Here is a 15,269-nt window from a genome sequence, read left to right as displayed (position 1 = left end):
CTGGCACTACTGGGGACATGATATGTAACTGGCACTACTGGGGACATGTAACTGGCACTACTGGGAACATGATATGTAACTGGCACTACTGGGGCCATCAAATGTAACTGGCACTAAATATGTGTAAGACAATGACTGCTTGGCATTCATATTCAATGCCTGCGCTAGTACACAAACTTTGTTTTATGTTTTGAAACCTTGTTTCATGTACAAATAAAATATTTTTGTGTGTATTTCATGTGTTCAATGGGTTTATACAACATAAATGCCTTTTGTGTAACACATGGGTCCCATCCTCAAAAAACTCATTGAAATAAAAAAAAAAAAAAAAAACTGAAATACGACATAATCCATTATCCAAAATGCTTCTAGTCCTGAGCATTTTATATAAGGGATACTCAACCTATACTTGTTATTGATTTTTATCAACTTACCCCCCGTCCCCCCCCCAAAAAACAGCTGTATTTACGTCCGACTTTATAGAGCTGTTTTGTGTGAGACTTTCTAACTCAGCTACCATTACATCCCTGCCTGCAGCTGTTACACTATATGTTATACTATACGTTATACTATACAACTCATGCTGGTTGGTCTGAAAAAGTCAGACACTTCCTGTTTTAAAAATACCATGAGAAGTAGGATCCTATTTGCATTCGGAGCGTTAAAGAAGCAGACAGTGGGCCACAGCAGCCCTATACCTGTGAGAGCAGTTGTTGGAACTGTTATCAGCATATGCATCAGCCCTAGCCTAGGTGCAGGAGATCCATCTGAATGGATGCAGGCCCCAGTCTCTCAGGGGCTGAGCAGCGGGGCCCTGCCTGTCTCCGCTTCATGGAGATGGGCAGGGTTAGGGGAGGATTTGCGGCAGCGATGGGGACCGTCGATGGCAGCGGGGAGCTCCATTGCCACAGGGCACATGAGCGTCTCGTGTGCGCGCGTCCCCTGGCTTGCTCCATCTGTACACCTACCGCTCAGTTGGGCAGACACTTATGCGTGGTACACATCAGGACGACCCGCTCACGATGCACATCATGAGCGGGTCATCAGTATTTCTTCTGACCTGCTCACGATGACGCGGGGGGGGGGGGCACGACACGCTCACGATGTGCACCGCAAGTGCGTCGGATTTGATGGCGAGTATAGTCGTTCTTCATATCCTACCTGCTGCAGGTAGGATCTGAATAATGACCGACCTACCCGTGGGAACGCGCAACGGATCGGTATCGGTCCACACCAGGACAGAAAAGGACCCAATCACCACACAATCTGCATCCAATCAGTCGGAATTGGATCTAGATTGATGGGATCGGACCCTTGTCCTCCTGGTGTGTACCCAGCATTACAGTGCCAGTTACACTGCTTGTGAGCTGCCTTTGACTCACAAACAGCAGTGAATCACAAATTTAGTGTAATGTTAATTAGAGATAGTATGTGGCTGTGATTGTTTGTCCTGATAAGTGACTCAACTCCTTTGTCAACCTGGCACCCATAAGGTCAGCCCTGCCTCCCTAAGGTAAGGGGATGGTCCCTTAGACAGTGGGGCCCACCCTGCTCTCTGCATAGCATGGGTCACCTGACTTTGCTCAATATGATATGTGGGGGGTTGTTCAGGGAATAACTTATTGCTGGTATCTGCAGCAATGGGCCCTTAGTCCTGAGGGGCCCTGGTGCAAAGCACCAATGGTAGTTCCACCTCTGGCCAAGAGTGCTCTTGGTTATTTCGGTAGCAGAATATTAATTTATACAAAGCATTACATTCCTAGAGAGTAAATATTTATATTTGCTATAATCCAAACCACTATACACTGGATACAATGTTAAATGCCTGAAGTTCTTTCTTTCAGTTACCATGGCAACATTGTTGCAGAAACTGCTTCCTCTCCCAAAAGAACACTTATGAGAGTATTATTTGTTGGCCTCTGATTTTTTTTAACCTTGCAATAGGTGTCCTCGATCAGTGAGCCATGTAAGGATATAAAATTTATTGCAGACACATCATAAAGCGAATGTGTGAACAATAGATGTTTCTGTACCAGTATTGTAGCGTGCCTGTTTTGACTATATAATGTCCTGAACTCTGCTTTCTGTCATTGTAAAGAGAGAACAAAGACTCTTTAACAGTTCTTCAGATCTGATACGCCTCTGTAGAAAAACAGTCACCTTCCTTTATAAAATACAAGAAAAATTTGTGTAATTAAACCAAAAGTTTTGGGTGTTTCTAAATATATTAAATACAAGGGACAAAATCCATTTGTTGTGGGAAATTATTCTAAAGTATATTAATATGTTATTACAATAAAATGTATAAATAGCCTGTGTGTGTTTTTTACATTGGAATAAATGTAACATTGGGTCTCAGGGACCATTTCACATTGATTCCAATGTAAAAATCTCGTCGATCGCGTCGATTGCATCATCTCATGCATCTTATGCAGCACAAACACATAAGATGCATGAGATGCTTGAGATATCAGCCCCACACATACAATCTTTGTGGGCGCCATGCTAGGAAAGCAGTACCGATGTAACATATGCAGAGACAGTTAGATTTGGGTGAGTTATTTTGTTTCTGTGCAGGGAAAATACTGACTGATTTATTTCTACACTGCAATATAGATCACTTTGTAGTAAAATCCCACCCAATTCTAACTCTCTCTCTCTGCACAAGTAACTTCTACCCCACCTGCAGTGCACATGGTTTTGTCCATTTGAGAAGGAATTTACCAGAAGGAGTAAACCAGAATAACTGCCTAAATTATGTGAGGGTGGGAAATTTTATAGGATGAGAGATTCAGAGTAGTAGTAGTACGTTTATTTATAAGGCACCGCAAAGTGTCCGCAGCGCCGTACATAGCAAACAAAAAAAACAAATTACAAGGTAACGTAAAGGGTGTGTTGAAAGATACAGTATAAATAGGGGTATAGCTGGTAGAACTAAAATCAGCATAAGTTCAGAAGTAGGTGCCAAAATTGTCAAGGAGACTGAAGATGAAGTAGAGGAAGGGAAGAACAGGACAGGAGCACAGGTGAGGTAATGAGGTAGGGTGAGTATGTGAGGAAGGAGGGCCCTGCTCATAAGAGTTAACATACTAAAAATAGGTGGGTGGACGAACGAAATACAATAGGATCAGTAGGAACGGAGGGGAACGGAGGCAGGATAGGAGGATCAAAAGAGGTTAGGAGGAGGGATAGGCTAGTCGAAAAAAGTGGGTTTTGAGGGAATGCTTGAAGGAGGTAAGGGAATCAGATAGCCTGATGGGTGGCGGAGGTTGTTCCAGTGCAGGGGGGCAGCGCGAGAGAAATCTTGGACACGGGAGTGGGAGGAGGTGATTAGGTGAGAGGTCAGTCGGCGGTCAGCGAGGGGTGTATTCAATGCTTTCTGCGATCTGCTACAGGGAGCAGTGCTGTCTGCTCCCTGTCACAGCTCGCAGGGTCAGTATTCAACTGACCCCCTGCACACACTTAATTTCCCCCATGCTAGGTTTTTGGAGCGAGGGGAAATGGCGTATGCGGCCGCTAAAACAGAGAAACTACAGTAAATGCAGCGGGCTCCCTGCATTAGCCATGAGCCAGCCAGGATTCCCCTGGAACGCTAAATACAGTGAGCGGCCAGCGAGGGTTAAATGGCGAGGATCGCATATTTTTGTCAATCCCCACCATTTAACCCCTTGCCGGCTGCTTCGAATACACCCCAAAAAGTGAGAGATTTGGTAAGAAATCTACAATTTTTTTAAGCGGCATTCATTTACACGGCAAAACCAGTTTGATTTTGTAGTGTAAATGATTGCCGCTTTAAAAAATCTGGTGATTTCTTACCAAATCTCTCACTTTCTGATTCTCTCATCCTATTACATTTCACCCCATGACTCTAAAATAACAGGCAATTCAACAGCTATTTCAGACTCCTTGAATCACTGACTGAGATTACAAAACTCATCCAACATGGAGTCGCGACCCCACGCTGAAAAGGACGGGACCTACTTTGGGGACAGGACCCACAATTTGAGAACCGCTGGCATAGAATATTTCTGTTACAACTCTTGAAAGTTACTACAGTTTAATTTTTTATCAAAATAACATCCACACACCGCATAAGTTTTTAGGAGTCAAAAGCAAAAAGACAGAACACCCATCCATAAGTACTAACATTTCTAGAAGAGAAAAGGCAGCAGAATCCACCATGTTGATCTGGCCAGTCCACTGTTTCAATTGATGTAAACTATACTTCCAGTAGTAGCATGCAAACAAATCACTGTTTAAGCTTAGATTTGATTGAGCTTTGATTGAAATAAAGTCAGTTTCCTGTGACCTCACCCAGCCCTCCACTGAGTTCACTTGTGAGAGTAGCCATCTGTCATTGTTTGCATCAGCCAATGATCTCACTAAATATGATGGATCTCTGGGTGGCTCATACTCTCAAGCCTAGCCATTAAAATTACTGTTCTGGCTTGCATGTGCAAACCAAAGTAAACTAGGCATAAGAATCTATTCCCACCACGCAAATGGCTTCTAGAAAAATATGCATTCTGAGCTGTAGAATTCTTGTGACCAAATAATATCATGGGGAAAAATCATGACATTTGAGAGCAATTTTTTTTTGGTTAAAGCTTACCTACTTTCAGTAAATGGTATACTCAATGGGAACAGCTCCTCAGTGCACTGTCCAGCATGAATAGCAAATTCCTTCTCAAATGGACGAAACCATGTGCACACCAGGTGGGGCAGATGTAACTTGTGCAGAGAGAATTAGATTTGGGTGGAGTTATTTTGTTTCTGTGCAGGGAATATACTGACTGCTTTATTTCTACACTGCAATATAGATCTCACGTTGAAGTAAAACCCCAACCAAATCTGATTCTCTCTGCACATGTTATATCTGCCCCACCTGCAGTGCATTTGGTTTTGTCCATTTGACAAGGAATTTGCCTTTGCGAGTGAACCAGAATAAGGGCCATTTTACTGTCATGTGCAATTTAAGTTGATGAACAATACCATGCAAGGAAGCAAACGTATGGAGGAAGCAAACGTATGCGAACGGTGGCACATCAAGTCACTAGTAGTCCCCTAATGTACCATTTTGGTTTTGGATCTATGGGTTATGATTCATTTTGATTTGTAGTTTTATGAGGATTTGCAAAACTACAACTCACAGTGGTAGACGGCCTGGAGACACCCATCACAGAACAAGTATGTTCTGCATGTTAATCACACCCAGCGATGCAAAATGCCAAATTTGCATTTGCATCGTGAAGTGCAAGCTCTTTTCTATACAGCCCCCCTGGCTGCGTGGCCTAGCCAGCCGTAGTCCAGCCATTTTTTTGGATTGCTTCAGTAATCTGCAGGGCTAACTGAATTAGCCCCTACAATATGTGCAAACAACTGGAGCACCTGAAGGATAAACTTGGAAGGATGGAGAGAACTCATAGTACATGGTGCCCTGTTGAGAAACCAACCAAATTATATTTTATAAACTGTGTCACTGCATACTCATTCAGTTCTCATACCACTGAGACGTTTGGAGCCGCCCGCCGCCACCCATTGTCCCGCTGTGTACACAGCCTTTCAGCGCTACACGGAAGAACAGCGCAAACATCGTCAGCAGCAGTATCGCCGTCTGAGCATTAGGACGCTCCGTCCTTTCAGGAGAGCAACACCACCCGCCGGCGCCAGTGCATCTGGCGACCCACAGAGGACAACTACCGGCCACTAACATCTTCCTCCTTACGGGGAACGGAGCAACCATCAGACTTGGCAAGCGCTATCTGTGGGTGAGATAAAACCATTAACCCCCTGTTTCCAATCACTGCATACCATCACTGCTGCATAACTACTGCTTGCTATACGCAAAATCAACCATCTGTTTGCTATAGTGCGTGCTACTTATACGCCAGAGTGACTGTTACCTTTATTCATTTCATCCTACCAAACAATAACTTTTTATCGGACATTTATTCTATTATTCATATCAACCAATTCCTACTAACAGCATTTCTGAGACGCATAAAAACCATCTAACAAATTTCATTATTCTTTATGTGGCTTATTAACAGCGGAGTGCCTCCAATTTAACAAACGTCCATTTCTAGCCCTATTTAAGGACTACTATTTATCAGGCTACAACCACCCAGCCGATATATTTATCCTATGAAAGATTTTTTAATAGAGTGTCATATATTTAATGTGTTTTTTATTTTCCTTATATATGTAATTTTGTGTTCCTGATTATTTCCCTTAATGTTTTATGTATTATTTGATATAATATATTAAATTTATACTTTTTTAAGCAGTGTGTCCGTGTCATTCACTGCACGTTGGTCATTCCCTCTATTTTAGAGTATATATACAATAAATTGGGTTCAGCAGCGCAATACATACCAATCACCCTTCCCCCTGTTGAGAAACCAACCAAATTATATTTTATAAACTGTGTCACTGCATACTCATTCAGTTCTTATTTTAACAAAAACATTGGTAGAAGTGTAGTATATATATATATAACCAGGGCTATTTTTCAGTAGGCTCCAGCAGGAACTTAGGCCCTTATTCTAGTTCACTCTTTCTGACAAAATATTTCTTAGATGGACAAAACCATGTGCACTGCAGGTGAGGCAGGTGTTACTTGTGCAGACATAATATATATACTATAAAATGTAGACTTTTGCTTGAACAAAGTTACAGGTTCTAAATTAATTCTCCCACATCATCAAACTCACCTAAACCAAACCCTGCATGTGCCTTTTAAAACAACACTTTACTACAGAGAATCTGAATTACCTGTTTTTTTTTTTTTTTTTGTGTGTGTGCTTTTTTGCTACAACAAAAAGTAATAGAACTATAGAAAGAGTAAAATAAATGTATGTAATCAGGGTCGGATTAAGCATGGGGTGACAAGGGTCTCCCACATCGGTACTGCTGTGCTGGTGGCGGGTGAGTGTCAGGCAGCGGGTCGGGAAACGCGGTACTAGTACCGCTACTAGTTCCCATCCGCCACAGGGACACTGCCGCTGACTTCCCACCTGCCACAGGGACCCCGCCGCTGACTGCCCGCATCCCCGCTACCTGGATCCCTGCTGCCCAGGTACCACCTGCCTCCGTGGGGGGGGCACTGCAATTTTGTTGACCAGGGTCCCTGCAGACCGTAATCCAGCCCTGTATGTAATACCGTTTTCTAAAAACTCAGTTTTATTGTTAAAATTTACACTTGTAATATGTCAGATGTTATCATTCTGTATACCAACAGTGAGGAATGGTGTGGGTTCTATAGCAATTGTCACTAATGATTTATTGTAGCCATTCACTCATTCTAATTATTATACGTGTGATTAAGTGATTGCTATATATAGAATAATCAAACAATGTAAAGTGCGTGGAAGGAGCCATAATAAATAATTGCTAATATATTGTTTGTCTGGACATGAGTAAAATACTTTAACTTACTCCATTTTCATTTCTTTTTTTTATAGGTTCCCCTTTGCACAAACAAAATTCTACTTCTTCAATTGGCGCTGAGAAATCAGGTTCAAAGTTCACTGAAGTGGGCGATGAGTTCCTGGGAGACTTTGTGGTTGGGGAACGTGTGTGGGTAAATGGAGTGAAGCCTGGAGTAGTACAGTATCTGGGAGAAACACAGTTTGCTCCAGGCCAGTGGGCAGGTGTTGTTTTAGATGACCCAGTGGGGAAAAATGATGGCTCTGTCGGTGGAGTGCGCTATTTTGAATGTCAAGCACTACAAGGAATATTTACAAGGCCATCTAAACTAACTCGGCAGCTTGTTCCGGATGGTACAGGAAGTGATTCTCACTCAGTGGAATCATTGACAACACAAAACCTGTCATTGCACTCTGGAACTGCCACACCACCACTAAACACTCGGATTGTACCACTGCGGGAGAGTGTGCTAAACAGCACCATCAAAACCGGGAATGAGTCAGGGTCAAACCTTTCAGACAGTGGATCAGTGAAAAAGGGTGACAAGGATTTGCGCATTGGGGATCGTGTCCTGGTGAGTCCTTTTCCCATTATTTAAAATGCATCAGTTATTAAAATAAATTGAATTATTTGATGTTGTTATTGCTCAGAGTTGATAATTAAATACAGTTTTGATATTTTGTGCAGAACTTTGATACATTTTTGAAAACTAGTACATGTAGGAAGGCGAAAGACTCGCCTCTTAAGAGTGCCCCCCTGGTGAGCTTTCTGCCTTTCTTACTGCACTAATGCAGTGGTTCCCAAACTGTGGGCCTTAGTCAGACCTGTTTGCAGCCTAGCCAACCGGTAAACGCCACCCGGCAGTAGCATGCGAGTGGATGTGTACGCTAACATCCACTCCTATGCGTCCGCATTTGATGGTCGCTCACCATAGAATGAGTTTTATACTGTATGTAGATAAAGACAGTCTAGACCGACTTTTATCCTTCCCTAGAGATTGTCAAATTCTGGGGCGGACACCCCAAGCAGGAATCGACACACCTGTTTTCGCACGGGAACGGCCAGCTTTTCTATGTGCACACCTACAAAACACTGGGTGTTCCCCTCCTTCCTCCCCCTGCCTGCCCCCTTCCCACCCCTCATTGTACAAACACTTAGGCGAGTGTCAGACTCACCAATGGCAGCTGTCTAAATCAATAGCTGCAGGTGTCAGAACGATCAGTGCTACTAACCATTCATACATTGCCTCACACATTGCTATCTTGTAGATAACTGCACCAGAGTAGGACACACACCGCTCTAGTCATACATGTGGAGAAGCAGTATCAGTTCACACCAGGGCGGAAAGTGGTCCTGGAGAGGTGGGGGAACTCATTTCCATCTGTCACCTAATTACCCCCCTCCCATCCTACCATTAGGCAGTGCAAGGGCCAGTGGTAGTGTGTTTGGCACCGCCTGAAAACTATAATGCTTTTTTTTTTTTATTACTGTTCAGGGCCAATGTGGAGGTTGAACTAGTTCCACCTGACCATTAGAGGTGGTGGAACTCAGTTCCACCCTGATCCCCCTCCCTTTAACCCCTGGTTCACACTGACCATACAGATTGACTCCTACTAAAACTAACTCATGGCGTGTACACACACTTACATTTTGACACATTTTTCAATTCAATTCAAATCAAATTTAAATCGAACAGTGTTTAATCTGCATTAGATTCAGATTCGATCCTGATGTGCAGCCCCGTGGCAATGGGATCGAAAGGGAAAATAGAAATGGCAGGCAAGTCTATTTCTGCTTCGATCTCAGATCTAATGCAGTTCCACGCTGCTCAGTGCAGCAAACTTGCATATCTGTGTATAAGTTTAATGGTAAGAATACTTTTAGGTTGTTTTTTTTATTTGAATACACTAATAAGTGTAATGTGGCACATGCTTAAATAATGATACAGGTTGAGTATCCCTTATCCAAATATCCGTTATCCAAATTATTCCGAAAACCATACATTCCAGAAAGTGAGGGAAATTTTTATTTTTTTATTTTTGTTAAAAGCACTACTGGGTACATCTGTAACAGCACTACTGAGGACATGATATGTAACTGGCACAAAATATGTTCAAGAAAATGTTCAAGAAAATGATTGCTTGGCATTCAAAGTCAGAATTGAGCTAGGACACAAACTTTGTTTCATGTTTGAAACCTTGTTTTATGCACAAATAATATATATTTGTGTGTATTTCATGTTGTTATACAACATAAATGCAAGATACCTCAAGATACATCATTCAAATATAAAATATTCTGATATACAGAATTATCCATTATCCAAAATTCTTCTGGTCCCTTATCCAAAATGGTATCCATTTTGGATAAGGGATATTCCACCTGTAAACACACATACTTTCTGGTAGGATATTGCATGCAGATAACATTTGCCAAAACATATGGTTCTTTTCACTGGAAGTAGCACAATATTTTGTTACTGCAGCACGTTGGCTTCTGGAATGCGGCTCTTTAATAGGGATTTCTGCTACTTTCCTTGTGGTAATGACCTCTGTGAAAGTAATCCCTGGCTCTTTCTGCTTCCTGTAAAGAACATTAAAAGAAAATGTTTATTTACTTTGGAATGGACCCATTACTTAACTGCTTTACCACTTAGTAGCTTCAATATGTTAGCTACAGTGCTAACCCCTCCCTTGCATGCACCTGAATGGTATTACTGAACTAATTTGAGCATCTACCACTATCTGTATGTATATGGTAGCTACAGTGCTGGCAAGATCTTTTCTTCATGCAGCACTTTAGGCTTACTGTGCTGTATCACATGAACTATCAGAGACAGAGGGCCTTATTCTAGTTCACTCTTTCTTACAAAATCCTTCTTAGATGGACAAAACCATGTGCACTGCAGGTGGGGTAGATGTATCTTGTGCAGAGAGAATTCGATTTGGGTGGGGTTTTACTTCAAAGTGAGATCTATATTGCAGTGTAAAAATAAAGCAGCCAGTATTTACCCTACACAGAAACAAAATAACTCCACCCAAATCTAATTCTCTGCACATTTTACAGCTGCCCCCATGCAGTGCACATGATGTTGTCCATCTATGAAGGAATTTGTCAGAAAGAGTGAACTAGAATAAGGCCCATAGGGTAGTATTCAATGCGGCCGGCGAGGGGGTTAAACAGCGAGGATTGCTGAAAACCAGTGATCCTCACTGTTTAACCCCCTCGCCAGCCGCTCGCCCTATTCAAAGTTCTGTGGAAATCCTTGCCGTCACAGGACGGCGAGAATTCCCCAAAACTGCGAGATCCGCGGCTAATGCAGAAAACCCGCTGTATTTAGCCGCGAGTCTCGCTGTTTCTGGAGCCACATACGCCAATTCCCCCTCGCTCAAAAAACGGAGCGAGGGGGAATTGGCGTATAAGGGGGTGAGTTGAATACTGACAGGGTGAGAGAGCAGGAAGCCCTGCTCGCTGTCGCCGCTCGCCCACGGCATTGAATACACCCCATACTGTTTAGTAGACCACATTTTCATAGCGTATTTGGCTGAAGCCTGCACGGATTATTTAGATTTGTGCAGGCATCTCTGTGTAAAAGATATGGGAATTAAATAAATATATATTTTTTTTTTTAAACGGCGTAGAGTTGCCCTGCCCAACAATTACCAGCCTCGGTCCTGGTTGCAGATATTCAGGGGGAAAAAGAACCTGTATTTTATTTCTATAACCAACACCACGCTCTTGGCCCAGTCCTGATTCCCAAAGTACGGGGCCAGTGTCATACCACAGCCCGAGGACACTTTTGACATAAGGTCCTCTGGCCAAAACATGATCACCCTGGCTGGTCCTGGGGGAGTGGGGACCCCCCCCCCCCCCCCATAAAGGGATTCCCCCCTCCAAGGGAACCCCGGCCCAGGCTGAAACCAAGGGCTGTCCCCGGCCTCCCTGGGCTGTGGATGGTAGGGTGATGGCAGTAAAAGTGTAAAAAAGAGAATGAACTACATGTCCTAGCAAACCTCCCCCGCATGCAAGGACTTGATGAACCATAAGTCCCAGCATGCGGAGCATTAATGGGCCCCCTTGGTCTTGTAGTTCTACAACAGAACCAATAGAACAAGAAATCACACTGACACATACAAAAAGAAAACTTTTATACACACCCGACATACATAATTACCCATAGGGTCCATCCTGAGAATAGTAAATTATCTGTATTCTCAGGTCGTATTTTAGGGCCATTTGCGGCCGATCCTGTTCCCACACGGTCTTAAGGGGCATACACACGGAGCAAAAATTGAGGAAAAAACTACATTGAAGGAGAGATTTATCATGCCTTGGTATCCCTACCTAACAGTATGTTAGAGGTATTCAGTGTTTTCCGAAATTTCTGTGTAAATATCTGGACTTGAGTATTTAATCCCGGCCGGGACTCATCAATGCAGATTCAACTCTTTGAAAAGCTGAATCTGCATTTGAGGAAACGGTTGCTAAATTTGTGAATTTGCGGATCCATGTAGATTTTTGGATTTTTTTTTTTCTGAAAATGTGGAAAAAAAACTGTAAAAGATCAAATACATGGAGTTCCACCTATTCTCAGAGAAAATTGCAGATATTTCCCAATATCTCCGGAAACTGAAATTTTGGGAAACATTGAATACCTGTGCAAAATGTAAAGTTTGAAATGAATGCACGGAAGGATGGGGGTAATTATTTGTTTGTAGTGAACAGGACACCGAAGTGATGTTTTTTACCCTTTGCAGAGTTAAAAGTTGTAAAAACCAGAATCTGAACATATTTGTTGTTGTGAGAAGGAAGTTACAAAAGTACTTGTATAAGTTGTGTTTAGTAAATGGAATTTAGAGCTCAGAAGTAGAGCGATTGCTACTAATATGTGGCAAGAAGATTACTGTGCTATGAATAACCAGATTTAGATACTTATCATCATTGCCAATGTGGAAATGAGAAAAAAACTAATCCATGAACTCCGATCTATGTATGTAAAAGCGAAAATAAAACACTATGGGCGGGATGTATTAAAATACATCGCCGCCCTTCGCGCCCCCCCCCCCCTGCCGCGATGCTGCCGCATATGTACTAACATATGCGGCTGGCATCGCGGTGCGGTGACGGAGGCCCCCCTCGATACCTGTACACTGGTGTGCGGGGGGTCTCCGTCACCTCCCTGCCGCCACGCTCTCCCCTCACGCCGGGGACAGCTATGCATGCTGTCCCCGGCGCTTCCTCCTCCCCCCCTGCAGCTGGAAGGATGTCCGGCTGCTTCCCCGGAAGGGCTTACCTTCCGGGGTCCAGGAGGACCCTTCAGGAAGGTAAGCCAGAGGGGGGGGGGGGCGGCGAATCGGCGGGTTTGCGTCGGCGGGTGGCGAAAAGAAGCCCATAGGCTTCTATAGGGTATCGCCACCCAAAGGTGGCGATACCCTTTAGTGCGGTATCATTTTTGATACATTGGAAAATGCGGTAATACCGGGGTTTTACCGCATTTTTCATTTGATACATCTCACCCCTTATGCTTAGTTGCCTCTAAATTGCATTATAATTGTAACTATAGTGTAAAGCTCCCACTTGTAAGCAGGGCTCTACCTAACTTTATTCACACTATCAGGAGCATAGAAAGAACTTAGGCCCCATAGCAACATTTTGAAGGGGCACCTGTTCTAATGCTTACAGAGAGACACCTACCTGGAGCATTTGTTAGTTTTATAACCTATATGTAATAGTGTCCTAGATGATTGCCTGAGCCTTAGTAGCGAGCTGGTGAATGTTATGCCCCATAATAGTGCCCTATTTTATTTTTTGAACTACAGTAAACCCCTGTCTTACATTATGTCACATTGTAGGGCTGCCAGTAAACATTATGCAACACAGTATATCCAATTGACATCATCACATACAGCAGGCACGTCCAAACTGTGGGCCTCCAGCTGTTGTGAAACTACACATCCCAGCATGCTTTTCCATAGTTTTAGCATTGCCTAATAGTAAAACTGTGTCAAGGCATGATGGGACTTGTAGTTTCACAACAGCTGGAGGGCCATAGTTTGGACATGCCTGACATACAGTGTCCCTAATTCACATTATGCCACACTATAGTACCTCCTCTTTACATTGTGCCACAATACAGTGCCCCAGTTCAAATAAAGTAACAGTATGTCATCCAGTTCATTTTATACCACATTGCAATGAGTATGTCCTAGGACATGCCTAGATATATTGTAGGCCCCAAGGCAAAAGTTTGTAATATATGTAATATATAACACATGTAATTGTGAATTGGGAAGGTGGGCCCCTCTCAGCTCTGGGCCACAGAGCAGCTGCATTCCCTGCACCTATGGTAGCTACACCCCTGTATATAACATACAGTATGTAATTGTGACAGGGAAGGTGGGCCCCATATCAGCCGTACTCACTGTACTTATGGTAGTTACACCCCTGTATATAACGCATGTATCTGTGGCAATAGATACATAGTGTTTTTTTTCCTAACACCAATATAAAAGTTTGTAAAGATTTTGCGCACAAAAAAAGGAGAGGGGTACAAGGAGAATCAAAGTGAGAGGAAAGCAACAAAAATCAAATAGAAAACAAGGAGACAACTGTATAACCAAAGGATATAAAGGTGCAGTAGCCGAAATACAATATATCAACAAGCAACCAGTAAGGCCAGACATTTAATCAGGGGGGTAGAACATGCAGGCCCTGGAACCAGAAACAAATGGCTTATTGTGGGGATTCAATTACTGTAAGTAATGGTTGGAAAGTGCAGAGGCACAGAGTGGTGTGAGAGCAGCAGCTCCCTCACTGTTTGTAACACAGACATGCAATAAAAACAGGGGACGATGCTGTTGTAAAATACAGAACTTCAAATGTTTCCATTTCATACTTACATTGTATAATATGTGGCTACCAATAATTAGCAAGAGCTGTAAACCTTACACCATAACCAGGAATCTTAAGGATTTGAATACGGTATACCGTCACATTAATGGCAATCAATGCTGTAGTATCAACCACAGGGCACTGACTGAGTTCTGGACCAGATTAAGAATGGCCTCCACATAGCAATAGGCCCATCACCATGACAGCATGATGATCACCAGAAAGACACCAGCAGAAAAGTTGCATTTCTATTTTAAATATTTATGCAATTTTTGTACTTTTATATATTTAGGGAGACATTAAGGCTTATAGTGTATGGGTTCTACATGCCTCACCTCCTCCACTACTCATAATAGGCCCTTTCCATGCCCATTAGGCCCTTAATCCAGCCCTGACTGAGGGGCAGATTTATTAAGTTTGGAGAAGAGATAAACTGGAGATAAACTGGAGAATAGGTAAAAGGAGATAAAGCACCAGCCAATCAACTCCCAACTGTCTTTTTCAAACACAGCTGATTGGCTGTGCTTTATCTCCTTTTACCTTATCTCCACTTTATCTCCAGTTTATTTCTTCTCCAAGCTTAATAAATCTGCCCCTGAGTTACTAATACCCCTTTTAGACCAAAACGCCGGGTCGCACCCGGCTTTTTGGACCCTGGTTGAAGCCGGGTGCGACCAAGCGTTTAGGGGCATTTACACCGGACAGGCCCGCACCCCCCTCCCGCCCCTTGAAGATTACAGCGCAATGTCATCTTCAAGCGCCGATCAACTCCGCCGTACCCGGAACGCTGCTGGGGGCAGCCCAGCACTAAGGTAAGCTGCTAGGCTGCCCCCAGTCCCCGCGCGCACCCCCCCGCCATTGGACAGGAGGTGAATGGATGCCGCACACAGGCATTCGTTCACCTCTCTCCCCCGCCTCCGCTGCTGTCTGCAGAGTATAGCAGACAGCAG

At 43.3% G+C, this 15,269-nt stretch overlaps 1 protein-coding gene across 2 annotated transcripts in view; it reads left to right on the top strand.

Moving 5' to 3' along the window:
* Positions 1-15,269, top strand: part of CLIP2 (CAP-Gly domain containing linker protein 2) — a 125,982-nt gene that overhangs the window by 51,903 nt on the left and 58,810 nt on the right. For both annotated transcript variants that reach the window (XM_083174114.1, XM_083174113.1), the window contains exon 3: positions 7,464-8,002. In XM_083174114.1, the coding sequence (XP_083030240.1) occupies positions 7,464-8,002 (539 nt within the window). The remainder of the gene's footprint in view (positions 1-7,463; positions 8,003-15,269) is intronic.

This window comes from Crinia signifera, chromosome 2, assembly GCF_055691185.1.
Source record: "Crinia signifera chromosome 2, ASM5569118v1, whole genome shotgun sequence".
NCBI lineage: Eukaryota > Metazoa > Chordata > Amphibia > Anura > Myobatrachidae > Crinia > Crinia signifera.
The sequence above is the reverse complement of the archived record's forward strand: the minus strand, read 5'-3'. Positions and strand labels throughout refer to the sequence as shown.